Source organism: Leptosomus discolor, chromosome 1, assembly GCF_034619465.1.
Source record: "Leptosomus discolor isolate bLepDis1 chromosome 1, bLepDis1.hap2, whole genome shotgun sequence".
Classification (NCBI taxonomy): domain Eukaryota; kingdom Metazoa; phylum Chordata; class Aves; order Leptosomiformes; family Leptosomidae; genus Leptosomus; species Leptosomus discolor.
The window spans coordinates 149,893,794-149,920,369 of NC_141391.1; the positions used below are offsets into that span (position 1 = coordinate 149,893,794).

The window sequence follows — 26,576 nt, forward strand, 5'->3', positions numbered from 1 at the left end:
CCACGCAAGTCCACCAATGAACACAGTGAATATAATCCCCTAGCGATGAGGCTCTGCTGTGTTTTAGCCCTCACCCGCAAAATCCTACCGTGCCTCAAGATGCCTTTGCCGCGCACCATTCCCAAGCCAGAACACAACGGCATTACGATACCGCCCGTAAAAGCACTTCACCAGCTGCCACTGAGATCTACTGCGCGTCTTATTCGACCGGCGCAGGCCTGAGACCGGCCTTTTTGCACCGAGAGCTGCGGCCTTACAAAACATTTTGCTGCACGTTTATCAACAAAATAGCAGGTGACCAACACCGCTACCGATTTCCAACGCGCTAATAACACAGGTCCAGAAACAACAGCGCGGTCACAGATTGCCGCCTTTTTACAAATAACACCACCACCGCGGCCGCGGTTAGGTTCCACTTGAAAAAGGAGTCGATTCAGGGCTGGGCGCAGCTCCCAGCTACAGCCCAGGTTCCCGAGCCTCACTTACCACCTACAAACTTAACCATCCCAGGCAGCCGCTCTAGCAGAACACTTCCTGCTGCTGGAGAATTACTTCAAAGCATGCGTGGTCTCAGCGAGCGTTCACCCAAGCACAGACAGGGAGAATCAGCGAGGCAACAAAACCGTATCACTGGAGTTCAAACCATTTTTTTAGGGCAGCAGCGTGCCACCGATGCGCTCACAGGTTTGGGTCATCCTCCAGACAGCAACCTCTGCAACAGGTCACCACTCTCAGCTCCCTCTAACCCACAGCCTTACGTTTATATGGCACTCTTTATCCAAACATACCCAATTTCAAGGAGTTGCAGGTCTACAAAAACCACACCCCGTATCAACACGATGGAAAATATTCAAGCACTCCGCAATCTCCTCACCAGAAGGCTTGTGTAGGGATTTTGGATGAGACTTGCGTGTGTGGGCTAGTTTAACCTCGCGGCAGTTTGTCTCTGAAAACACTTCACGTAACAGGTAGGACTTTCCAAAGCACCCGATCGCAATCAAGTTGGAGGATGAATTCTTCAGGCTACTTTTCCAATAATGTATGACTATGACTAACAGACTGGTTTTAATAAAACTGCAAACTACTGAGTTCAAATATATCAATTCCTACTGGAAATGAATCAATACTGCATCCATTACTGATCCTCTAGTGGCACTTAATGGATAGAAATACTGGAAAATACCATAGTCGTTTATCTGGGCAGTGGTTTCAGTTGACCTTAGAGTGAAATGTAATTAAGTGAGCATTCTAGGCAGATGGCTTGATTTTTCTTTTAGGAAGAAAAACAAAAACTGTGTGAGTTACCTACTACAAAGGTTCTCAGCCCTCGCCAGCTTTAAACCATCTTACCACAATATTAAATGACAACAAACCCGGCTTTCATTACCAAGCGTTCACTCCCTCCCTTCTTTAGTTTGCCAAGCGCTGTGCGGGTTTGAAAGCGAGCAAGAGGACGGGCAGGTGAGGCTGAAGCCCTGCGCTCGCTCCAAGTTTCAGCAGCGCCAGGCAAGCGCAGAGCCGGAGCAGACGAGCAGCCTGCGAGAGCGCAGCGTAAGCCACTCAGTTACTACGGCGATGAATGAGATATTTATACCCGGGCAGGAACGGCAAGGAGCAAAGAGCCGGGATGAGTCAGCCGGCGGGGTCCGTGCGGGAGCCACAGCCTACGCGCCACAGCGGCGGGTGCGGGCGGGCGGGCAGGCCGCAGCCCCTGCAGCGGCCGAGCCGCCGGCTCTCCTTGCCGCCGCCCTTCAGGAGCTGCCGGGGGTGGCGGAGGGGGTACAGCCCCTTCTCCCACACCGCGGGGCACAGCCCGGACCCCCGCTCCAGGGCGGCGGCGGCGCCGCCCCCCTTCCCCCCCCCCCCCCCCCCCCCGCAGCCCGCCGAGGAGGGACGCGCTGCGGGTACCGCCACCGGCCCTTAGGGGCTGCCCCGGGAGGGGCGGCGGGACGCGTCCTTCAGCCGCGGCGCGAGGGGGGCAACGGCCGCCGAGGGGCGTGGCCGCGCTGCGCCCCGCCCCCGCGGGGAAGTTCTCCGGCCACCGACCCCGCGGAGAGCGGCCGGCTCCCCCCTCCCCTCACCGACGGCGGGCGCGGGGCGGCGGGAGAGGAGGGGCGCGCGCGCGCGCGGCCACCGGGCTGCCCAACGGCCGCGCCGCCCTCGTGTCCGTTCCCACGACCGCGCTCCCGGCCGGCGGGGGCGCGAGGAGAACATACATAAATAAATAAATAAATAAATAAATAAATAAAGTAAATCGACCGACCGACCGCCCCCACCCCCTTCCTCACCTGCGAGCGCCGCGGGGCGCGGGGGGGGGGGTGGGAAGGAGGAGGAGGAGGAGGAGCAGGGAGGAGGGGGGGCGGGCCGGGCCGGGCGAGGAGCGGCGCTGCTCCGGGTCGGTCCGCCGGGGGTGGTGGGCGCCCGCGCGCGCGCGCGCCAGGCGGTGCGAGCTCTGCCCTAATTTGCCGCCGCCGCCACCGCCATGATGGAGGGGCGGGGAGGAAGGGGGGACGGCGGAGGGGGCGTGACGTCACGGCAGTGCGTGTCGCGCGTCACGGCCCGCGCCGAGGGGCGGTGCCCGGCTCGGCGGGACGCCTCTCACGCCACGTGACTTCCCGAAGGGGCGGGCAGAGGCGCGGCGGCCCCGGGGCTGGGGCTGAGCGGCGGGGAGAGGGGCGGCGGGCGGAGCGGGCTTCCCGCGCTCAGAGGCTACACGTACCAAAGAAGCACGCGAGCGGAGGGGTCGCGTTGACCCCTTCGCGTTTTCCGGGCAGTTTCCGAGGAAAATACTGGGTGGCGGTTAGTTTCCGCGGCCCCAGTCCCCTTCCCGTGACCGCAGGGTGTGGGTTGGCCGGGCCCGAGTCCCGAACGGAGACTCCCGTGAGGCTGGGGGGATCGCAGGTCACCGGTGCCGCGGGAAAGCAAAGTCCCAGAGAAGATCCGACTGGTTTATTTACATTGTGCCCGAAATAACAGTGAAATGTTCTCAAGCCCCAAAATCCAACTCGACTCCCTGCATTGTGACATAACTGCAGTATGAAAAAATGTAAAAGTTACATGCGTGTTCCGATAATAAGCTTTTTCACACCAAAAAAAAGGCACAGTGAAAATTAACGGAATAGAAGTAAGCCAGGGAGAAGCAGCGTGGATATGACAAATACCATGTTTGACGCTGACTTGTGAGGAATAGTTGTATTTTTTTCCAGTAAATGAGCCTGCAGAATGGAAATAGAAGCTTCCTCCAGCTAGAATAAACATATACTATCATAGGTTATGAAGATTGCTTTAAGTTTTGCCACATAAAAAACAATGGTAGCAGTTAACAGAACTCCTGAAGAATCAGGAGGGCATTTGAAAATGGTCCTGAACGTTTCTGCATTGCAAAATGACAGAAGGTAATAATGATAATAATGCTTTGAATCCCCACCAAGTATTCGTACAGTGAAATGCTGGTGCCACAGCTGTTGGTCACAGAAGCACAGCCAACCTGCAGGGCCTGACACAGGACTCGCCTAAAGCCACCTCCACCGGGCAGCCATGGCCTCTGGCCTCCCCGCTGCACTGCTGTCCTCCCCCTCCCCTCAGCTGCCTGTTTCCTCTGTCGGTCCTTCTGCTTTTCTCTTCGTGCCCTGTAACAGCACCCCTCTGCATCTCACGTGCAGGTTAAAAATCCAGTGTCATCTCTCTCTGCCAGTCCAAACCTGGAAAAATGATGAGATTTTATAAACAGCATTTCACAGCGTTATACAGTTGACAGCTGAAAGTGACCTTGAGACATCAAAACTTCTTGCGATGTGGAGACCAGTAGTGAGTGACATTCCTCAAGGGTCAGTACTGGGACCGGCGCTGTTTAACATCTTTGTTGGCGACATGGACAGTGGGATCGAGTGCACCCTCAGCAAGTTTGCTGATGACACCAAGCTGTGTGGCCAAGGTTGATGTGCTGGAGGGGAGGGAGGCCATCCAGAGGGACCTTGACAGGCTGGAGAGGTGGGCCCATGCAAACCTCATGAAGTTCAACAAGGCCAAGTGCAAGGTCCTGCACATGGGTCGGGGCAATCCCAAGCACAAATACAGGTTGAGCGATGAGTGGATCAAGAGCAGCCCTGCGGAGAAGGACTTGGAGGTGCTGGTGGGTGAAAGTGAACATGAGCCAGCAACGTGCACTCACAGCCCAGAAAGCCAATCGCATCCTGGGCTGCATCAAGAGAAGTGTGGCCAGCAGGTCGAGGGAGGGGATTCTGCCCCTCCACTCTTGTGAGACCCCACCTGCAGTGCTGTGTTCAGCTCTGAGGCCCTCAACACAAGACAGACATGGACCTGCTTGAGTGGGTCCAGAGGAGGGCCACGAAGATAATCAGGGGCCTGGAGCACCTCCCCTGTGAGGACAGGCTGAGAGAGTTGGGGTTGTTCAGCCTGGAGAAGAGAAGGCTCCGAGGAGACCTTATAGTGGCCTTCCAGTGCTTCCAGGGGACCTGCAGGAAAGGTGGGGACTCTTCATCAGGGAGTGTGGTGGTAGGACGAGGGGTAATGGTTTCAAACTGAAAGAGGGGAGATTGAGATTAGATATTAAGAAGAAATTCTTTACTGTGAGGGTGGTGAGACACACTGGCACAGGTTGCCCAGAGAGACTGTGGCTGCCCCCTCCCTGGCAGTGTCCAAGGCGAGGCTGGATGGGGCTTGGAGCAACCTGGTCTGGTGGAAGGTGTCCCTGCCCATGGCAGGGGGGTTGGAACTAGATGGTCTTCAGGGTCCCTTCCAACCCAAACCACTCTGTGATTCCATCAAGGGGAGCCCAAAGCACTGCTGGAAGAAATCTGCTTTAAGCAAGTTTCTCTCCATGTTTGATCTCTCCCTGTTACAAGTCAAACGTGTCACAACGTTCCCTGGAAGAAGCCCAGCTCTTCCGGAACCGAACAGGACATTCCCACCCAAGCCTTAAGAACACCGCGCGCGAGGAAAGAAACGAGCTCCCCTCCTGCCCCCGGGCGCTCGGGCCGGGGCCGCCCCCTCCCCCCCGTCACGAAGGGCGCTAATAACAACGCCCGGCCCTCACCGCAAGATGGCAGCCTACTGCGCGCAAGGACCCGCCCCCGTGACGCCAGCCGAAGCTCAGGTTTCTATTGGCCCAGAGGAGCAGGTGGGCGGGCCGGCGTGACACGGCGGCGGCAGCACCAGCTGTGACCCGAACCGGATTTGATTCCGCCCGCGGTCACCGACGGCCCCAGCCGCTACCCTCGAGCCCTGCCGCCGCCGCCGCCACCGCCGCCGCCAACGCCGCCGCCATGGCGCTCAGCGATGCCGACGTCCAGAAGCAGGTATGGCCGCGGGGCCCAGCCCGGACGCGAGCCCCGCCGCCGCGGCTGGGTCTGCCGCCTCCGCGCTGCGCTCGGCCCGGCCGGCCCCGGGGCGGGGGGAGCCGGCAGGACGGACCCAACGTCAAGAGAGAGGCACCGGGGGCTGGGCCGGAGCGGCGGGAGGCAGTGTCCAGGCAGCTTCCTTGCCCCGAGGCCGTGCCGAGTGTGGGGTTCGGGTGTGCCCGAGCCGAAGGGCCGTTTTTCCGGTGAAAGGCCGGTCGGAGCGGGAGGGATGGTGGCGGCTCTGAGCCCCGCAGCAGCAGGCGCGGCTGCAGCCAGCTGTGGCTGCTTCACCCGCCAGCTGTGCAATGGGGCCTCCTACCCAGCGGTCCGGGCAGCGGCGCTCTCCTGGGAAAGCCAGGGCTGGTGAAGGGGAAAGGGTTTCCTTGGGAATCCTAGTGAGAATGGGGAGTCTCCGAAAAAAGTGGATTTTTCCCTGGTGAGATTGACTGGCCACCTATTGGGGACCTTCGTTGAAGCATTTTGATGTGATATTACACCAGATTATAATGAAAGGGATTGTGAGTAGCTTTTGTGCTATCTACAGTGTCTAATTGCACTTTAAGGCAGATAAATGCATTGCCCTAGGAAAGTTCTGTGTTTTCAGACGTTGCTCTCTAAGGACTTCCCTTTTTTTTTTTTTTTCTTTTTTTTTGTTACAGCTATACTACATCTAATTACCTGTAACAGAGAATTTAAAGGTTATTCAGCATTCTCGAATGCCTTTAGCAGTTTTATATCCTAAGCAGAGTAGTGCAACCTAGACTTCCCTTGTAATGGAAACTTACAGTCTGACTGTGGACACTTCCTCCTGAGGCAGGACACTTTGTCCTTATTGACAGTAAACACTGTCCTTGCCTAAAAAAGCTGCTTTGAGCTGGGTTGGAAATGGTGTGCCATGTTAAAGACTGCACAGATCCAGTCAGCACTGGTCCATGGAGTTTCCTGCAGGTGATGAGCAGATCAGCCAAGTTTCCTTCGTCCTTTGCATCACAAGTGCTTCATGTCTCACTTTCTCATTCAGTAAACATAGTCTCTTGGCAAGGAAGTATCACATTGAAAGTAAAATCAGTAGGTTGCCTTTCTCCAAAAGAGGAATTGTAGCATTACATTCTGTTGTGTTTTATCCACAAAGCTTGTTTGTTTTTTCCTACCTCTTCCATGGCGATAATAAAAATAATTTATTTTTATAAATATTGGTGTTGTCTTGCTCAGCCACCGTCATCCTGAACTTCAAAGGTTCATTCAGGATCTGTTGATACACTAAACATGTAGTGCTGATAGCATTTCACATCTGCAACTTCCCTGTCATTGTTTTGCACTTCTGAACCTCGGGTAATCCTGTTGACTGGAAAAGAGAATGCTGCTGATGGCATGACAGTTCTACGTGTGTGTAAATCCAGTATGAACTTGCCAACTTGTTCTCTGAACTCTTAACTACTTGCCATGGTAGTTTCAATAATTTTCACTCCGAAAATCATCTCTAAGTAAGATTTTTTTCCCCATTGATAGACTTACTTGCTTTATTCTGCCAAAGCTGTTTAATAGATTGTTCTGTCTAATCTGGCTAGTCACTTCCCGCTAAAGCCAGTCTAACATCTAGAACTTCCCATGGAAAGGATAATCACACTACTACTGATGGGAAAAACCCTCTCTTCCTTTATGTAGGAAACACTACTATGCTAAATTTATTAACTTCATTTAAAATTAATCTCTCATTTAAAAATACATCTTTTTGTCAGTGTTGCTGAAACTAATCCTATTTATAGATGTGAAAGTCTCACTTCAGATCTGTTTTCGTGTCTATGAAAAACAAAAAGGGATTTTGGTACAACAGATTTTGAAGGAAGAAACACTGTTCAGTCTTGTCAGACTGGGGGAAATAGATGCCATATTAGCTTGCTTCCATCTTATTCCTCTTTGTTATGCAGAGGATGATTCTTAAACACCTGGAACTGTTTAAAGTACTTTTCCAAAATCCAGAAATCAAACTGAACTGGAGGAAGCGACTCAGTAATGTAAGGGTTACTACTGCTATATAGACATTCTTAGTCTCCTTCAACAACAGGCTATTCAGCAAAATAATTTCCTTATTTTGTGTGCCTCTCTTGTCCTTTTTGAAATGCAGGTAGGTCTTGGTTTAACCAGTCATCTAATTAGGTGAGCAGGGCAGGAAACTGATGCTGTAGGTGGACATGTACTTGGAAGTGTTGCAAACTGGAATTAAAAGAAAAATTGCTGGGTTGATTTTGAGGATGTAGATGATACTGTTTGCTTCTTCCAATGCGCCTGCTTAAAATCTTCCACTTGTCTGTTCTCTTCTGTTTTTTCATCTATATGGGCATGGTGCGGTTCTGCACGTTGGCACCTTTCTTACCTCCTTTAAATATTTGATTTTAACATGAAGTTAAATAGAAACTTTTGTGCAAGCCTAGTCAGACCAGATTGCCTGCAAAATGTATCTCTTCACTAAGTGCAAGGGAAAAGGCAGTAGGTTTTTATGGTCCACTCAAGTATGTGGTCCATTCCATCTGCCTTTGGAAATTACAAAAGGTGCAGTTTGGGCATGAGGCCTTATGGTCTGCCCCAAACATGAACCTAAACTTAGGCCTGGTCACAGATAAGCATGTGATAAATAAGCAGAACTCAGTATAATTGCTTTCCTTGTCTTTAAGCTGTTGGATGAGTGCTTTATAGTGTTTTGAGGTGGTTTCAAAAAGGTTCTTCAAGTAGAATGTATCAGTGGATGCCAGGCTGTAAAGCAGCATGTGACATGCTTGATGTGGGCTTGGTCAACTAGTGCTGCTATCTCTGTCTCCTTCCCCAGCTCCTCCAAACTAACATGCAACTGCTTTATAAAAAGTCATTTTGAGTTGAACGACATAGTGGCATTTTTAAAATTTTTTTTCACTGATCCTGGGAGGAAAAAAAAGTTGTTCTCACTAGGGAAGAGTCAAAGTGCCCAGCCTCTGCCTCACATTTAGACAAATTTGCTTTTTGGGTCTGTTTTTGTTTGTTTTGTTTTGTTTTTTGTATAGTTGCATATGTAAAGTACATTTTCCTGTTGACAGCCAGTGAAACAGTGTTATGTAGACTTCTTCGAAAAACAAAATTATTTTTTTTGTAGTCGGTATCAAGATGGCTCTTTGACCTGTATGCGCAATTTAATTTCCTTGAAAAACAACATTGAATCCATAAATGGATATGAAGGGGCCTACTGTACAAATTAGGAGTATATACATACTGCCGCTCATCAAAGTCCTTTCCAACAGAAAATACTTTCTTTTCTCTCTCTTGTTACAGATCAAGCATATGATGGCTTTCATTGAGCAGGAAGCCAATGAAAAGGCTGAAGAAATAGATGCGAAGGTAAAAATGGAAGTTCAATGTCAGTCAGTGCAAAAGGAAAGCTGCATCTGACATCCTGTTTTGATAGCTGCAGTCAGAGCAGTCCTAGAACACTTTTGTAAGCTACAGCTTACTTCATGTTTAGTTATTACGTAGCAAAAAATGATGCTAACAAGTAAAGTTAATATTTGTTAGCTTTTGACAAGTGAAAAGAAGTTGGAGCTGTTTTTTAGTCAAAGTTTTCGTAGTGGTTCTTGAATATAAGTTTATTCATATGCAAGTTCACTCATTGTTTTTAAGGAAGCAGGAGAGCTGAGTGCTAATGTGAATAGTCTGCATTAAGTGGAACACCTTCCCCTACCTCCTATACATAACTTGGCATCACTGAGGATTAAAGGAGTTCTCGGCATAATTATCAATTCTGCTAAGGTTTGTCATAACAAGCTATTACCAGAAGGTTTAATTTTCATTTTTGCTGGACTCCCGAGGCATGTCAGGCAGAAACATTAGGAGTAAATTAAAGCATTAATGCTAGTAATTTGCACAAGCATTCATAATACGTGTACCAAAATGATAAAAGATCAAAGTTGAACTGTTTGAATTATGTTGGTGAAGAGTTAGTTTGTAAGCAGGTTCACAACTGTACCTAAACCTGTGCAGCCACCTGCAGATTTAATTCTAGATGTGATTTAGTAGGTGTCCTGGGGAGCTAAAACATAAATTTCTATTTAAGGCATGAGTTGAATTACTTGGAGAATTCGTCACCTAGGTTAACCTGCAAGAGACTGAGTTTAATATTAAACCTGGTGACAGAATATGGATCTTTACTGAAGAAGCATTAATGGTGCCTTACAACCCTAACAGTCTGCATTATACCAATACTGAGATATCTTGTTGGTATTGGACTCAGCATATGTATTACTAATAGCATTTAGTCTCCCTTAAGCATTTAGATCTACACAAATGTTTAATCAATACTGAAGCAGGTATTCCTGGTGATCTTCAAACAGCAGGCAGAAGTTGAGATTGGATTCTTAGGTATTAATAGGAAAAATTGCCATGCGTTTTCACATACTGCCTGGCTAGGCTTTATAGAAAAGTGATAGCTTTTTTATAGTCACTGTCACTCTTCTTGTGTAAGAATTGCTTAAAGTAATGAAGTTTGTGGACACTGAGGGCTGGGTAGCTTGTTTTAGACAGAATCTTTTGTAGCCAGAAAAGAGACCGATTCTACCAAAACAAATCAGACCTAAAGCTCAGATAAAATGAGTTTTGCTTAACAGTATATAATGTATAAATTGGATAATTATGTGCCTGAGGAATAAATACTGCGAGGAATAAATACTGCAAGGAAATATGTATTAGTCGATTAATAAAATAAGCCGTATCTTAGTTAGCAAGGTTCTAGTTCAGCAGAACACACTCCCTTTGACTGGAGTACTGATTGAAATGATCTGTTTATATGGAACCATAAATGGTATCATCCTAGCTTATCTGTGAATGTGCTCTGAAAACATGGCTATTTCATTTGGATTCTGTTTTTTTCTAGCCCATGGAATCAAATTCCACTTCAGTTATTTAATTTTTACTATAGGCAGAAGAAGAATTCAACATTGAGAAGGGTCGTCTTGTTCAGACACAGAGGTTGAAAATCATGGAGTATTATGAAAAGAAAGAGAAACAAATTGAACAGCAAAAGAAAATGTAAGTTGCTGGCTTCAGAGCCTGAACTCTCATTTTATTGCTAATTTTATACAAACTGGTTTTCCCTGGGGGAAAAAAAAAAATGTAGCTAATGTATTTCATTCTGATTATGATTTTCTATTTTTTTCTGGAGAGAAATTATCAAAGGTGAGCTACAATAGCATAACTTAGTAAGTGAGGTGAGAGAATCTTTCACCTTTCTTTATGTAGTTAATGCCTAGAACTCTACCCTGGTCTGTTACTCTGGGACAAATGATCATGTCAGGTTTAGTTTTCGTGGGTCTTTACTGAAGGATGGCGTTCTGCATTGTAATCACTTGTGCAAGTTCAGAAACAGATTCAAACAGGTGAACAGGCTTTGTTATTAAATATTGTAGCATTGCTATCTTTATATTTAAAGTATGCAGTTAAATGTTGCAGTTCTTCTGTCAAAGTCTGATGGATTGATTCAACTTTATCATGCAACTTGCAGTCAGATGTCCAACTTGATGAATCAAGCAAGACTGAAGGTCCTCAAGGCAAGGGATGACCTTATTGCAGTGAGTATCTCTGTGGTAAAGACACAGAGGTTCTACTTCTGGCATCTGTTAGGAAATGTTTTTGACCATTCTCTAAAAGAAAAATGTGATTTGTGATTGAGAGATGATTGCTTCAACGTACAGAAATGGCTTTCCCAGCTGCTCTGAAAAGTCACTAAGGATTTAGTCCTGCTTCACTAATCTGCTTTAGCTTATTTTCACAGTTGCCATTACCTACTTTTTTACAGTTCTCTGCTAGGGACATTGCAGGCAGCATTGTATTTATCATTTGGACGATAGCTTATTTCTTTAAAGAGCAGGAACTTTCTCTTGTACAGTTGGTAGAACTTTGAAGTTCTGTTTGTCTGAAGCAACATTTATGCATTAAAGCTGGCGTGGTTTAAGCAAGTATGCTTAAAACACCACTAACTGGGGTTTTCTGTCTACTTTAGTGGCCTGTAGTATATGAAAAGATTTCTTTCTTGTTCTAGTAGGTGACAAATCTGTGTGTTGACCTGCAGGTTGAGTGATCACTTATCAGAGCAGGCTACCTTTAGTCTTAGTTCAGGCTGACTATGTTTATCTTACAGCACGTGTAGTGTAGTCTCATTCTGCTCATTACACAGCTTGCAGGTTTCCTATTATCTCTTACCTCATCTCAGAAACAGTTTGTGTTCCATATTCTGCTAGATGGTGCTGTTGAGCTATTGGAAAAGCTGAGAGACCTGTAGAAGTCAAAAATAAAATATCTGACGATATTCAGGTTGATGCTACCATGAAAAAGGGGAGTTAGTAGGAGAAAATCACCAGTTTATTGGTTTTTTAAACCTGATTTCAAACTGTAGATTGTATTCACAGAGAGGAGGAAGGTGGGTGGCTGAAGAGCAAACTCTATTGTGATAGTCTCTGTTGGGTAATCTCTTCCTCGTTTATTGGCTGACTCAACCTCATGCTTCTTGAGTAATGCATAACACTCTTCCTCATTTTAAAACATTTAAAGTCACATGCTGCTAGCTAGCTCATTCTTCCCATATTGGATCTTTGGCCTCTTTCTTGAACAAGAGAGATCAGCACAGTTCTAGAAACGCTATATTACTCTAGGGTGGACAGTATAACTAGGCTTGATCATGACAAATGATGGTCTTATATCCTAGTACTGATTGTGTTAACATTCACCCTTCTTTTAAACACCGTGAGGCAGGACAGTAAAGAAAGGTTTATATCGAATCATACAGTCTCTGTATGTGAGGTAATTATGGTGATTCAGTTCTAGGAGCTGTGTTTCTGTTGACTCAAATTTCTTAAAAATTCAATCCCGTCTGATACTGATTTGCTGAATAAAGATAATCAAAACCAGCTACTTCAAATTAAAACTAAGCTCTCACTTTTAAATTTTGACTTGCATTTACTTACGATCAAAAAATAGTGAACCTGAATGTTGTTTGATAAAAAGATTAGATTTCTTTGCTCAACCACAAAGCTGAAAGATGTTACTTGGACAACTTTATTAGTTTACATTAGGCGATGATTTACAACATAGCTAGTTTGTCTGTCTGAATTAGCATTATAAGTACTATCCTTTTACTGATGAGGTCTCACTTTTTGATGAAAAAGGAATTGTTGTCAGGTTATAATGGAGTTCAGATCAGGGCAGGGAGAAGAGAACTGTTTGGAAAGGATATTGTGCCATGCACAGTGATGAAGGTCTAGCTTGGATGAACACCAGCTGGAGTGTACGTTTACGTGTTGGCAGGGTGTGATAGCTATAATAGGAGTACAGAAAGTTGCTAGGCATGAAACCAAATGCCAAACAGATGGGCTCTGCTGATCTGATTTCTTCTGAATGTAGGATTTGCTGAATGAGGCCAAGCAGAGACTTGCCAAGGTGGTGAAGGATGCTGCCAGGTACCAGACACTGCTGGATGGACTAGTTCTACAGGTAAATATTTAAATTGCAAACAGTAGATGATCCAGCCCTATCCTCCTAAGTGTCTTTCCTCAAAAATAACCCACTGGAAGTTACAGTTCTATTGGAGTCTAGGTCAAATGTTGCTGGGTTTTAAACATCACTTCTGCTATATCTTTCAGTCTTGGATTCTGAAAGATGAGGTTGCAGCTTGTTTTGAGGTGTAAAACCTGGTATAACAAGCAGCAGTTCCATTATAAGAATAATTGCAGGTGCACACGCATACATTGTAATATGCATATTTAGGATGCACACTTTAAGCTTCTGTAGTAATTAGTTGGATCAACTGTGCCTTTGGCAAAAGCTGTTTCTCCAAACCTAGAAGTCAATAGTTAGCCACTTTTAAAATCTTTTTGGCATTTGAGACTTACAAGTCCTGGCTTTGACAAATTTACGGTAGTTTGGCTTGTGTCTGTGGTAGACGCACAAAGCGGAAGTCAAAGCTTTGCTTAACTGGAATACTATTCTCAAGCCCTAGAAACTGACTGCTAAAAATCCAGTAAGCATTGGCCAGGGTCGGTCGTGCGACCATTAGTGCCACCTTCCGGAATGAAGTGGTCCTGTTGCTTATAAACTCAGAGCAGCCAGCCTCGAGCTCTCCTGTCCGCAGTTCAATGGCAGAGTTTTCTTAACAGTGTTTCCTACCAGCTTGTGCTTCCAATGCAGTGTTATTTCTTTGTCACACCTAGGTCTGGTATGGCTGTGCATCAAACAAAACTGTCTCACTCTTGCAAGCTGGCCACGTCTGTCTGCTCGTTATATTTGATCCAGTGAGGGATCTGTACTCGGCAGTACTCACAGTTGGACTAGATGATCGCTGTAGGTCCCTTCCAACTGGAATGAGCCCTCCTCTCTCGCCCTCCTCTCTCGCCCTCCTCTCTCGCCCTCCTCTCTCGCCCTCCTCTCTCGCCCTCCTCTCTCGCCCTCCTCTCTCGCCCTCCTCTCTCGCCCTCCTCTCTCGCCCTCCTCTCTCGCCCTCCTCTCTCGCCCTCCTCTCTCGCCCTCCTCTCTCGCCCTCCTCTCTCGCCCTCCTCTCTCGCCCTCCTCTCTCGCCCTCCTCTCTCGCCCTCCTCTCTCGCCCTCCTCTCTCGCCCTCCTCTCTCGCCCTCCTCTCTCGCCCTCCTCTCTCGCCCTCCTCTCTCGCCCTCCTCTCTCGCCCTCCTCTCTCGCCCTCCTCTCTCGCCCTCCTCTCTCGCCCTCCTCTCTCGCCCTCCTCTCTCGCCCTCCTCTCTCGCCCTCCTCTCTCGCCCTCCTCTCTCGCCCTCCTCTCTCGCCCTCCTCTCTCGCCCTCCTCTCTCGCCCTCCTCTCTCGCCCTCCTCTCTCGCCCTCCTCTCTCGCCCTCCTCTCTCGCCCTCCTCTCTCGCCCTCCTCTCTCGCCCTCCTCTCTCGCCCTCCTCTCTCGCCCTCCTCTCTCGCCCTCCTCTCTCGCCCTCCTCTCTCGCCCTCCTCTCTCGCCCTCCTCTCTCGCCCTCCTCTCTCGCCCTCCTCTCTCGCCCTCCTCTCTCGCCCTCCTCTCTCGCCCTCCTCTCTCGCCCTCCTCTCTCGCCCTCCTCTCTCGCCCTCCTCTCTCGCCCTCCTCTCTCGCCCTCCTCTCTCGCCCTCCTCTCTCGCCCTCCTCTCTCGCCCTCCTCTCTCGCCCTCCTCTCTCGCCCTCCTCTCTCGCCCTCCTCTCTCGCCCTCCTCTCTCGCCCTCCTCTCTCGCCCTCCTCTCTCGCCCTCCTCTCTCGCCCTCCTCTCTCGCCCTCCTCTCTCGCCCTCCTCTCTCGCCCTCCTCTCTCGCCCTCCTCTCTCGCCCTCCTCTCTCGCCCTCCTCTCTCGCCCTCCTCTCTCGCCCTCCTCTCTCGCCCTCCTCTCTCGCCCTCCTCTCTCGCCCTCCTCTCTCGCCCTCCTCTCTCGCCCTCCTCTCTCGCCCTCCTCTCTCGCCCTCCTCTCTCGCCCTCCTCTCTCGCCCTCCTCTCTCGCCCTCCTCTCTCGCCCTCCTCTCTCGCCCTCCTCTCTCGCCCTCCTCTCTCGCCCTCCTCTCTCGCCCTCCTCTCTCGCCCTCCTCTCTCGCCCTCCTCTCTCGCCCTCCTCTCTCGCCCTCCTCTCTCGCCCTCCTCTCTCGCCCTCCTCTCTCGCCCTCCTCTCTCGCCCTCCTCTCTCGCCCTCCTCTCTCGCCCTCCTCTCTCGCCCTCCTCTCTCGCCCTCCTCTCTCGCCCTCCTCTCTCGCCCTCCTCTCTCGCCCTCCTCTCTCGCCCTCCTCTCTCGCCCTCCTCTCTCGCCCTCCTCTCTCGCCCTCCTCTCTCGCCCTCCTCTCTCGCCCTCCTCTCTCGCCCTCCTCTCTCGCCCTCCTCTCTCGCCCTCCTCTCTCGCCCTCCTCTCTCGCCCTCCTCTCTCGCCCTCCTCTCTCGCCCTCCTCTCTCGCCCTCCTCTCTCGCCCTCCTCTCTCGCCCTCCTCTCTCGCCCTCCTCTCTCGCCCTCCTCTCTCGCCCTCCTCTCTCGCCCTCCTCTCTCGCCCTCCTCTCTCGCCCTCCTCTCTCGCCCTCCTCTCTCGCCCTCCTCTCTCGCCCTCCTCTCTCGCCCTCCTCTCTCGCCCTCCTCTCTCGCCCTCCTCTCTCGCCCTCCTCTCTCGCCCTCCTCTCTCGCCCTCCTCTCTCGCCCTCCTCTCTCGCCCTCCTCTCTCGCCCTCCTCTCTCGCCCTCCTCTCTCGCCCTCCTCTCTCGCCCTCCTCTCTCGCCCTCCTCTCTCGCCCTCCTCTCTCGCCCTCCTCTCTCGCCCTCCTCTCTCGCCCTCCTCTCTCGCCCTCCTCTCTCGCCCTCCTCTCTCGCCCTCCTCTCTCGCCCTCCTCTCTCGCCCTCCTCTCTCGCCCTCCTCTCTCGCCCTCCTCTCTCGCCCTCCTCTCTCGCCCTCCTCTCTCGCCCTCCTCTCTCGCCCTCCTCTCTCGCCCTCCTCTCTCGCCCTCCTCTCTCGCCCTCCTCTCTCGCCCTCCTCTCTCGCCCTCCTCTCTCGCCCTCCTCTCTCGCCCTCCTCTCTCGCCCTCCTCTCTCGCCCTCCTCTCTCGCCCTCCTCTCTCGCCCTCCTCTCTCGCCCTCCTCTCTCGCCCTCCTCTCTCGCCCTCCTCTCTCGCCCTCCTCTCTCGCCCTCCTCTCTCGCCCTCCTCTCTCGCCCTCCTCTCTCGCCCTCCTCTCTCGCCCTCCTCTCTCGCCCTCCTCTCTCGCCCTCCTCTCTCGCCCTCCTCTCTCGCCCTCCTCTCTCGCCCTCCTCTCTCGCCCTCCTCTCTCGCCCTCCTCTCTCGCCCTCCTCTCTCGCCCTCCTCTCTCGCCCTCCTCTCTCGCCCTCCTCTCTCGCCCTCCTCTCTCGCCCTCCTCTCTCGCCCTCCTCTCTCGCCCTCCTCTCTCGCCCTCCTCTCTCGCCCTCCTCTCTCGCCCTCCTCTCTCGCCCTCCTCTCTCGCCCTCCTCTCTCGCCCTCCTCTCTCGCCCTCCTCTCTCGCCCTCCTCTCTCGCCCTCCTCTCTCGCCCTCCTCTCTCGCCCTCCTCTCTCGCCCTCCTCTCTCGCCCTCCTCTCTCGCCCTCCTCTCTCGCCCTCCTCTCTCGCCCTCCTCTCTCGCCCTCCTCTCTCGCCCTCCTCTCTCGCCCTCCTCTCTCGCCCTCCTCTCTCGCCCTCCTCTCTCGCCCTCCTCTCTCGCCCTCCTCTCTCGCCCTCCTCTCTCGCCCTCCTCTCTCGCCCTCCTCTCTCGCCCTCCTCTCTCGCCCTCCTCTCTCGCCCTCCTCTCTCGCCCTCCTCTCTCGCCCTCCTCTCTCGCCCTCCTCTCTCGCCCTCCTCTCTCGCCCTCCTCTCTCGCCCTCCTCTCTCGCCCTCCTCTCTCGCCCTCCTCTCTCGCCCTCCTCTCTCGCCCTCCTCTCTCGCCCTCCTCTCTCGCCCTCCTCTCTCGCCCTCCTCTCTCGCCCTCCTCTCTCGCCCTCCTCTCTCGCCCTCCTCTCTCGCCCTCCTCTCTCGCCCTCCTCTCTCGCCCTCCTCTCTCGCCCTCCTCTCTCGCCCTCCTCTCTCGCCCTCCTCTCTCGCCCTCCTCTCTCGCCCTCCTCTCTCGCCCTCCTCTCTCGCCCTCCTCTCTCGCCCTCCTCTCTCGCCCTCCTCTCTCGCCCTCCTCTCTCGCCCTCCTCTCTCGCCCTCCTCTCTCGCCCTCCTCTCTCGCCCTCCTCTCTCGCCCTCCTCTCTCGCCCTCCTCTCTCGCCCTCCTCTCTCGCCCTCCTCTCTCGCCCTCCTCTCTCGCCCTCCTCTCTCGCCCTCCTCTCTCGCCCTCCTCTCTCGCCCTCCTCTCTCGCCCTCCTCTCTCGCCCTCCTCTCTCGCCCTCCTCTCTCGCCCTCCTCTCTCGCCCTCCTCTCTCGCCCTCCTCTCTCGCCCTCCTCTCTCGCCCTCCTCTCTCGCCCTCCTCTCTCGCCCTCCTCTCTCGCCCTCCTCTCTCGCCCTCCTCTCTCGCCCTCCTCTCTCGCCCTCCTCTCTCGCCCTCCTCTCTCGCCCTCCTCTCTCGCCCTCCTCTCTCGCCCTCCTCTCTCGCCCTCCTCTCTCGCCCTCCTCTCTCGCCCTCCTCTCTCGCCCTCCTCTCTCGCCCTCCTCTCTCGCCCTCCTCTCTCGCCCTCCTCTCTCGCCCTCCTCTCTCGCCCTCCTCTCTCGCCCTCCTCTCTCGCCCTCCTCTCTCGCCCTCCTCTCTCGCCCTCCTCTCTCGCCCTCCTCTCTCGCCCTCCTCTCTCGCCCTCCTCTCTCGCCCTCCTCTCTCGCCCTCCTCTCTCGCCCTCCTCTCTCGCCCTCCTCTCTCGCCCTCCTCTCTCGCCCTCCTCTCTCGCCCTCCTCTCTCGCCCTCCTCTCTCGCCCTCCTCTCTCGCCCTCCTCTCTCGCCCTCCTCTCTCGCCCTCCTCTCTCGCCCTCCTCTCTCGCCCTCCTCTCTCGCCCTCCTCTCTCGCCCTCCTCTCTCGCCCTCCTCTCTCGCCCTCCTCTCTCGCCCTCCTCTCTCGCCCTCCTCTCTCGCCCTCCTCTCTCGCCCTCCTCTCTCGCCCTCCTCTCTCGCCCTCCTCTCTCGCCCTCCTCTCTCGCCCTCCTCTCTCGCCCTCCTCTCTCGCCCTCCTCTCTCGCCCTCCTCTCTCGCCCTCCTCTCTCGCCCTCCTCTCTCGCCCTCCTCTCTCGCCCTCCTCTCTCGCCCTCCTCTCTCGCCCTCCTCTCTCGCCCTCCTCTCTCGCCCTCCTCTCTCGCCCTCCTCTCTCGCCCTCCTCTCTCGCCCCTCATGTATTACCACAGGAACTGCAAGGCAGTTATTTGAACAGGCATCTGAAACTCCTGCACATCTTCTCCAGGAGCTGCGTAGGAGACTGTCAGCTTGGCTGTGTGCTCACTATGCTTAGACAGCAATGATCCTTATGTATACATGTACATTGTCTGGACAAGTCAATCCTATGGTACATACGTTTAGATGCACTTGAGTTAGGTTCAAACTTGCATCTAACGAAGAAACGCATAATCCATAGTTGTAGGCTCTTTGCCAGCTATTGGTGTTGTCATCTCAGAATGTCTGCATGAGGTGAACTTGCAAGCAAAGAACAAAATAAAAGAAGCTAATATTGTCAGGTTTTGGTTTTAAAATTGTTCTGCTCCTTTCCTTTCTTGGGGTTAAATAATTCTAAGACAATTAAGATGTTGACTTTTTGGTTATCTTGTGCAGGGATTCTACCAGCTGCTTGAGCCCAGAATAGTTGTTCGGTGCAGGAAACAGGATCTCGCTATGGTCAAGGTAAGACACCTGGAAGAGTTTGACAATATCCTGATCACAAAGGCTGGGACCTGACTGCAAATATTTGCTGCTCAGTTCCCGTTTGTATGACATGGAAACAAGCTTTGCTTGCTGCGCTTCTGCTGCCGATACAATGCAAGAGAATAAGTATGCTTTTCAAGCTGGGCATCGTTTGCTTGCTTGGCTATTACCTAGGAAACTGTAGACATTGCTACAATATTAAGAATAAAATTGGTTTTGGCTCAAAAGCCATACTGAAATACATTTGCTTAATTAAAAAAAAAAAAGTGTCCTCAATCCTTTCATTTTATTACTACATATGATTGAGTGACCAAACCCAGGTGGTGCACTAGTGTTTGTCAATGCTAATTGGAGGTTTATCTTGTATCCTAGGCTGCTGTACAGAAGAGCATTCCCATCTACAAAAATGCCACAAAAAGGGATGTGGATGTTCACATTGACCCAGACAACTTCCTGCCAGAGGACATGTAAGGAAAATGGGAGTCTTTTATACAGACCACTAACTTAATGCAATTTTTCAAGCCATAGCTTGCACTAGAAGTCTCAGAAAATTATGTATGGAATATCCCCACAGTGTGTCTGCTGCTATTCTAGTGGAATTTGGCACTTCTTTGCGTTAATCAAGCACAGACTCTGCAGTTGCCTCCAGACGAGCACCGTCTCAATCAAAAATGTTAATAGAAGTTTTGTGCAACCTCCAACCTGGTTCACGGTACTGAAGTAGAGATTAACTGTAAAAACCTAACTAACTATTGGTTCTCTTTAAAAGAGAGAGAGTGTGAGTGTAGCCATGCTTTTGGTCTCAAGATGAAGCAAATTGAGTCATAAGGTGCTGCAGAGTAGTCACTTGATGGGGTTTGTGTCTGCTATGTCTGCAAGGCTCCATTTCCGTACAGTACGATAAAGAACATGGCACAAAGCTGTATGTTGTGAGTGATAGTCAGTGATCTGTATGTATGGGCCCGCAAACAAAACTTTTAGCACTCTTCCTCACTTCCCAAAATCTGACAGCTGTCTATTGCTAATGAAATATGGAGTCTGAAGCTGTTTTGAAGTGGCAAATTCCATAGCTCCGCTTGCATTTAGGCCGTGCTAATGGGGACCCTTGTATGTAACTGTGGTCTCTGATAACTCCAAAGGTGCTTTGCACTGCTGCTTCACTGGACCTCTTTGTGATGATTCGTATTAAGGCATGATCAAAAAAAGTTTTCTTTTTTAAAAAATACAAATCTTATCTATGTATCTGACTTGCCTGTAAGCACTGATTGGGGATAACATCTCTGCCACATTCTGACTTTGAGAAGTACCATGGATTTCACGAATTTTTTTTTTTTTTTTTTTTCCCCCTTACTAGTGCTGGAGGTGTTGAAATCTATAACAGTGATGGTAAAATTAAGGTTTCCAATACCCTGGAAAGTCGGCTGGACCTTGTAGCCCAGCAGGTGAGTTTCTCTAACAGCCAAGGTGTACAAGCTATAATTAACTAGTTTTGTCTTGTAATTAAATCCTAGTGTTTCCAGTGTGTTAACTATCACAATAGTGTGGGGGATCAGATTTCAGGGTGAACGACAAGTCAGAAGTTCTTTTTGAATGGAAAGAAGCAAATTACTACTGTTTGTGCTTCTCTACAACAGTCATGGCTTTTCCTAGAATGATGCCTTTTGAATTAAGCATTATCATAAACCACTAGAAGTTATGATACTGAAAGACTCGTCATGACTACACTGCAGTCAAGATGTTGAAATGCCGAGGCTAGCTTGAATTACTGAAGCTAGCTTGAGTACTGGAAACTTCAGCTGAGACCTGTTATACCCTAGTGGAAAACAAATAGCTCTAGCATCTCTCTTTTTTTTTTTTTTTTTTATGCTGCAGTATAGGCAGTTCTTTAAGTCTGTAGAGTAGCCGGCAATGTGCGATCAGGTAAAGGCTTCAGAAAACTCAAATGAATTGACTTCTTAATTTTGAAGCCTAGCCTAGCTATCACACAGTGCCTGCAGAGAGGAATGTACAGCAATTGCATTGCCCATTGCGTGTAACCGATGTACTCTTTCTCAACAGATGATGCCAGAAATCAGAGTGGCTCTCTTTGGTGCTAATGCCAACAGGAAGTTTTTGGACTAAGCCTCTATGAGAGAAGGTGGGATCTGTTCCACTGCCATACTGAAGGGGATGCGAAAGCATCTGCTAATGTAAAATCTTGAAATATAACGCTACCTTGTCGTCCAATGTCTGTTCTTCAATGGAATGATTTTGCATACCTGCTGTGCTTAGCCTCTCTACTTGTGGTTAGAATGTGTTGCTTAAAGGACGTGAAGACATACATATTCATCCAGGAGCGACACTAGAAAGTGGAGGCGTTTGGGCTCTTGGCTTTCCTTGCACTGTTGTGGCTCTGTAGACACAAGTGGTCCATTTAGGGTCACTCTCTTTGTTTTGGCCCCATCTCTTTCAAGTGAAGTAAATTACTGTGCTGCCGATGGGAAGTCCCTTTTCAGTTAAGGTCTTCAGTGTTACAGAGGGCATGCGTTCCTTCCCAGGTTTAGTAGTTTAATCCATGTTACTTGGTCAGGCATTCTTCTGTTCTGTATATGTGATTTAAAAAAAAAAAAAAAGCCTGAGCCTGTAAAACTTTATTTATTAAAATAAAAATCTGTGTGTGTATGGAGTTCTTTGTAGTTTCTCTCTGGGCAATTGGCAGCAACCTTTGAAAAGAGAGCTTGTGTGTTTAAGGACTTACTGCTTGAGGGCTGTGTGTAATAACTGTTCTGTGAGGCTAGAATTCGGTGTGTGGAGTACTGTCAAGCTGTTTGCTTGAGTAATGTTGGATTGTAGGCAAACGTTTTGAATGGAACTCTAGGATGAGCTTTGTTCTTCCTAAAAAATGGGTCAGTAGTTTTGCTCCCTCAATCTTCTTTCACAAGAGAGAACTAGAGTAACACAACTGCGCTACTTTGATGTAACAAATACAGACCATTTACAGTTACAGGTTTGTTGCTTCTGTGCAGGAGATCCAAACCATATTCCTTTAGTAATCGTGTTTCAGGACTTGAGGAACAACAGCTGACTCTGTTGTGGCTATTCTTTCCATTGTTAGTAATTGTTGAATTAAATAATAGTAACGTAACTATATTTATTACCTAATCTGTTAAATTTTACTAATGCTTACTTCTCCTTTGCTTCTGCAGTGATGACTAGTATTGTCTCCATCTTCTATGGTGTAGGACAGAAAAATTCTTGAGGTGACTTGCCACATGACAAGCCTCTGCCAGAATACCTGACTCTTCACCTTACTAGTGCTCGATTCTGAAACTTGTTTCATGGAAATAAGAAGCTGCTCAAATGAATTACTCTTGAATACATTTTGAAATCATCATCTTTAAGTACTGCAGTGATTCAGGAATGGTAGGAATTTTACATTGTGCCATGAAGAATACTTGCCAAGCTGCAGCAACACTGCTTTATGCAGCGTTTTTAACCTGAGGCCGTTTCCTCTCAAGCTGAGGTGCATGCCCTCATGTAAAGTAAAGACTCTAAATGCTAGATAGGCCTTTCACTGCCTCATTTCTCTAAAATGGAGATTGACTGCTAAGAAAATCCAGCATCCAAACTTACTTGATCTTTTGATTTCCTCTTGCAGAATAAGAATCTTTAGCAAGGTTGGGTTGTTTTTTTTTGTTTTATTGCTCTTTGCTGTTGCCTTTAGGTACCTGTTCTTGTTTTCCACATAGGTGGTTTATGGTATTTATTCTTCTAATGCTTTGCTTTTCGACGCATGGTTCTATGACTGGGTAATAAATGTATCTGGACTAAAGTCCTACTCTTCCTGGCTTTTTGGGTAACATTTACAGCTTTCATCTTTGCAACTGTCAGTGATCAAGCTTCCTGACTGAGCACTGGGCTCTGGTTTTGCAGCACACCTGTAGTGAAGGGAAAGCCTTCACACCTGCATGCTTAGCAGTGGTGTTTCTTGGTTCAAGTAGTACTTTTTGGAACAGATTCATTTTAGTCCTTTCTGATGGTTTCATCCAGCTCGTCAGTAGGCTATCTGCCAATGCTCTGGAAATGCAGTTGAACTTATTTGGGCCCTTATTTTCTCTACCGCTAGGGCTAGGCACAGAAACTCTACCTGTTGACATAGCATCGTGCAGCATATGGAAATAACATATTGAGGGGTGAGACAAGAGGAGGTTCCTAGTCTTTGGTAGGTGACATGCACTATGAGTATTTGCTCCAATGCTCGATGAAAAGACTTCAAACAGATCATAAGATCATCTCTAAAGAAATGAATGGCCTAGATTTGGCTGTCAGCATTCGAAAGTGTAGCTTTTATGTTGTCCTAGGGCTACTGCTTCCCTTGGAAAACTGCCATGGGCAACGGTCCAATGCATGTGGATAAACTCACGGGCAGAATAAGCTAAAGGTCGGGACACACAGACAGATGGTTTGCTTGTGCGTCGTTCGGGGCAGCGATGGGCCATATTGCAATGTTAACTTTTAATACCAATTTTTTTTACTGAATGAAACCTACCTGAAGATGTCAAAACTTTCTGTGATATCAATTACATAAACGTGCTTGGCTGTGACAAAAAGGGATTCTTTGTACAGGGTTATGATGGTCTGATGCTTTCATGAAGGTAGCAAGACCGTCACAAATCCAGATCTTGTCTATTTTTTGAAAAGCAAAATAAAACCTCTCTGACTGTGGAGCTCATAGTGGAAGATACTGGAATTGCTATTTACTATTTCCTTTCCTCTGTTAGTTTTGTATTTTCTTTTGTATCTTCCTATGCAGAAAAGAGGAGGAAGTAAAGCCTGTCATAATTGCATACAAAGATAAGCAACCTCAAGGATGTTATTGGGTGTTAGTCAGTCACTGGGGCAGCAGTGATTCGAACCAGGTCCTTGAGAAATGGGCCGAGCATATTGCATCTGAAGTCTGAGACCGGTGGTTTAGTACCCCCTGCTCCACCACAAGCTAACTGAAGCACTTAACGCTTGCTCAGTTTATTAGTGGAATTGCAGGCACTGGTAGCTTGAGCCATGTCAGCTGTGACAGGAGCTTCCTCCTGCACCAGCAGTTCCCTGCAAGTGGGTTACAGGAAAGCACTGGTTAATTTTAATCTTGGGACAACCACATGAGAACTGAATTACAAAAAATGGTGTCTGCATTACCTGCAACATCCTTGTCCTTCATCCCAGGTCACAGGGGCTGGTACCGCATTTGATTACCTTAGAGATGCAGCGCGAAACAGGAATGTCCCATCCAGTTTTACCTAGTGCAGTTAGCAGTCCTGTGGTGTCTTCATCCAAGTTTCTTTTCAGCGTTTGGACACAGGTTTTTACAAGTAAGGTGTGAAACAAGCGGCATTTCAGGTGGATTTCAGAGTTCCTACTGGAGTGTCATTGCAGCACTGTTTTGTTATTTGAACTGTGCTGCTGATTTAGGCAAATGAAGTAGGATGCAGAGGTTTTTTCCTTACTGATTTACCTGATGACCTAGGGCAAATCAATGAGGATACTGATCTTTATTTGTCTTTGTATAAGCATGCAAAATATTCCAGTTGGGTACAGTAAACAAGCCCTAAGCCAGATCAGCACATTAAGAATCTGGACAAATACAGGGAACAAAGGAGGCGTTAAATCAGGGTTCAGGTAAAAGAATTAAGTTGTGATGGGAAAGGCATGCACTGCAGATTAATGGAGAGTGCAGAGCTGGTTCTGTCTGGCGCTGGAGAAGGAGTTAGGAAAACAGATAAAGCTGCACTTGTTCTGCACAGTTGGCAATGGAAAATTTAAGAGCGGGTTTGACACTAAGTGATCAGCAGAGGACTTAAAATGTTACTGCACATCTGAGTCACAACCCCTTTTTTAGTACTTAGTTTTCACACTGAGAGGTATTAACGTTAATCAGAGAGACATACGCTGTATGAATGATCCCAGGAGGTACGCGCAAGTGCCAAGGTGAGAGAAAGACTAGAAGAAAACAACCAGAAAGTACCGAGAACTGAGGCCTTGATGTCTTTATTAAGCCAGTAACATCTGATCGAGCTGTAACTTCTGAAAGGAAGCTCTGAGCTGGCTGTCAGGGGGTGAGTGCTCCCTGTCAGAAAACTGGTAGTGACAGGGTGAGCGTGCTGCAGGGAGGCTGTTGAAGTGCCCAGCTCCCTGCTGAGTGCCAGTCTTGGAGGAAAGCACGGCCATGTTTTCCATCACAAGCCTTATTTAAGAGCTAGCAGTGAGAATCCGGCTTTTGGGTGAATCCTGCCATGAAAGCCATGTGGCTACAGGCCTTTGGGTGGTCACAGATCCCAGTGTGCAGCTGGAAGCAAGCTGGCAGAAGGAGGGTACCTTGCTTTGTTACATACCCCTGTCCTGACCTGCTGATGTTAGCAAGCAGTAGGAAACAAGTAACAGAAGAATATGCATCCCTGTTGGAAAATAGAAGACTGTTAGATGGTACTTTACACAGACCAATAGTGGGCGCAGTACAATGAGGCTGGAGCCATCTCCGTAGACCCACAGCCTGTGCCTGAGATAGTCTGGGAGATTAAGAGAAAATTACCCATTTATTTAATTCCAAAGAAATTGCAGTAAATGAAGAACATAAAAATTTGGAAATAGAAGTGAACTACCCCAGAGTAAAATTCAAAGCACAAAATTTTCCTTGGTTCAGTGAACTCTGAGCTGCTATTCTGGGGAGCAATGACTTGAGACTGCAGTAAAGCAACTTGGCAAAAGGTGTTTAGCCCTGAGCGAGAGCCCAGACAGACTGCGGCACGGTTTGGCCATGTTTGCCGTTTGATACAGGCAGCTCAGAGAGGCAGGTGGGGGCCCCTATCCTGCCTCTCAAATGTGTTTGTAGGGAACAGGCCTTGACAAGAAGGCCCTTCCAGGGCTGGGAAGTTCCTGCTGCTCTCAGCCAAGGAAGAGCTGGCTGGGAAACCCCAAATCTGTCTTCCTAGGCGTCTCTTTCAGAGCATCCCATACCGCTTCTTTGGCTTTGCTTTAGACAAAGCAAGAAAAACATCTGTACAGGAGCATTCTCAGGTTAAGAATCATATTGACAACATGCCAAAAAATGTAATTTCCCAGCCTATGTTACATGATGGAAATCAGAAGCTGTGGAAATCAAGGATACCACATTATTTTAGGTAGTTCAAGGCTGATGTATTGTGAGAGACTGCGTAGTGAAACTATCAAGGGTGGTCCCTCTCAGCATTTCTGATGGTCCTTTTGCATCCTGTGTCCAAGACCATTTGCATGAGGTCAGCTCCTTTTTCCAGACATTCCCTGGCCCACACATCCCCTGCCTAAACACCAGGTGACTGCGCGTACCCAGCCTAGTACGAACTGCAAACCCTGGGGCTGTTCAGGATCCTGGATTTCATCCTACCATCTGCCAGTGGCAGAAACATAATTTTTCACTAAAGCCATTTGTTAGAAGTCTTTTAACAGCAGGATTGGCAGAGTTTGGTTTCTGAGCAGCCTTGACTTTATAGAATGAACCTCTAAGATCTAAAAGATGTATTGTCTCCCAAATCAGCTGCAGGGCGTGCCGGAAGTTCACAGTTTCTTCTCCTTCTTCTCTCTTGGATGCTGGATACCCATATGGTATCTTCTTCAGCCCTCTGGGACATTTCTCTCCCCACCTGCTGGCCTTATCCCCTTAGCAGGTAGCTGCTGGTGTAGAGCTGCCACCCCTGAGTATCTACAGCTCCATGATCCTCTCTGGCTGCAGGGTATCAAATAATGGAGGCAGCGTCTTGACATCTAGCTGGAAGTGGACAGGAGGAGGAGGGAACAACAGTCTTGGCTTGCCCTAGCTGGTGAGCTGAACACAAGCTAAGGGAGAGAGGGACACGTTGAAGTACTCCTGGTATTTGGAGTGGCCATTATCTTTT

General features: G+C 49.3%; 2 protein-coding genes across 4 annotated transcripts in view; one reads left to right on the forward strand and one right to left on the reverse strand.

The window, feature by feature from the left end:
* The window catches only part of BCL2L13 (BCL2 like 13), a 38,445-nt gene extending 36,144 nt beyond the window's left edge, over positions 1–2,301 (reverse strand). The window contains exon 1 of the mRNA XM_086467161.1: positions 2,289–2,301. The gene's annotated coding sequence lies outside the window, so the exon portion shown is untranslated. The remainder of the gene's footprint in view (positions 1–2,288) is intronic.
* Positions 2,302–5,273: 2,972 nt separating this feature from the next.
* ATP6V1E1 (ATPase H+ transporting V1 subunit E1) lies at positions 5,274–21,274 on the forward strand. 3 transcript variants are annotated; one of them, XM_086467175.1, is made up of 9 exons: positions 5,274–5,318; positions 8,661–8,726; positions 10,300–10,409; positions 10,882–10,948; positions 12,777–12,866; positions 18,586–18,654; positions 19,048–19,142; positions 20,030–20,117; positions 20,734–21,274. In XM_086467175.1, exons 1-9 carry the CDS (start codon positions 5,286–5,288, stop codon positions 20,794–20,796), a joined length of 681 nt encoding a protein of 226 aa, XP_086323301.1. In that variant the 5' UTR covers positions 5,274–5,285; the 3' UTR covers positions 20,797–21,274. The 3 variants fall into 3 exon arrangements, with proteins under 3 accessions (XP_086323301.1, XP_086323319.1, XP_086323310.1); XM_086467193.1 differs by lacking the exon at positions 12,777–12,866; XM_086467184.1 differs by lacking the exon at positions 8,661–8,726.
* The last annotated feature ends 5,302 nt before the right edge of the window (positions 21,275–26,576 follow it).

Coding starts and splice junctions, on each gene's coding strand:
- ATP6V1E1 (XM_086467175.1), top strand. CDS start 5,286: ATGGCGCTCAGCGATGCCGACGTCCAGAAGCAG. Junction 10,410..10,881: donor ATTGAACAGCAAAAGAAAAT/GTAAGTTGCTGG, acceptor TGCAACTTGCAG/TCAGATGTCCAACTTGATGA. Junction 20,118..20,733: donor TGGACCTTGTAGCCCAGCAG/GTGAGTTTCTCT, acceptor CTTTCTCAACAG/ATGATGCCAGAAATCAGAGT.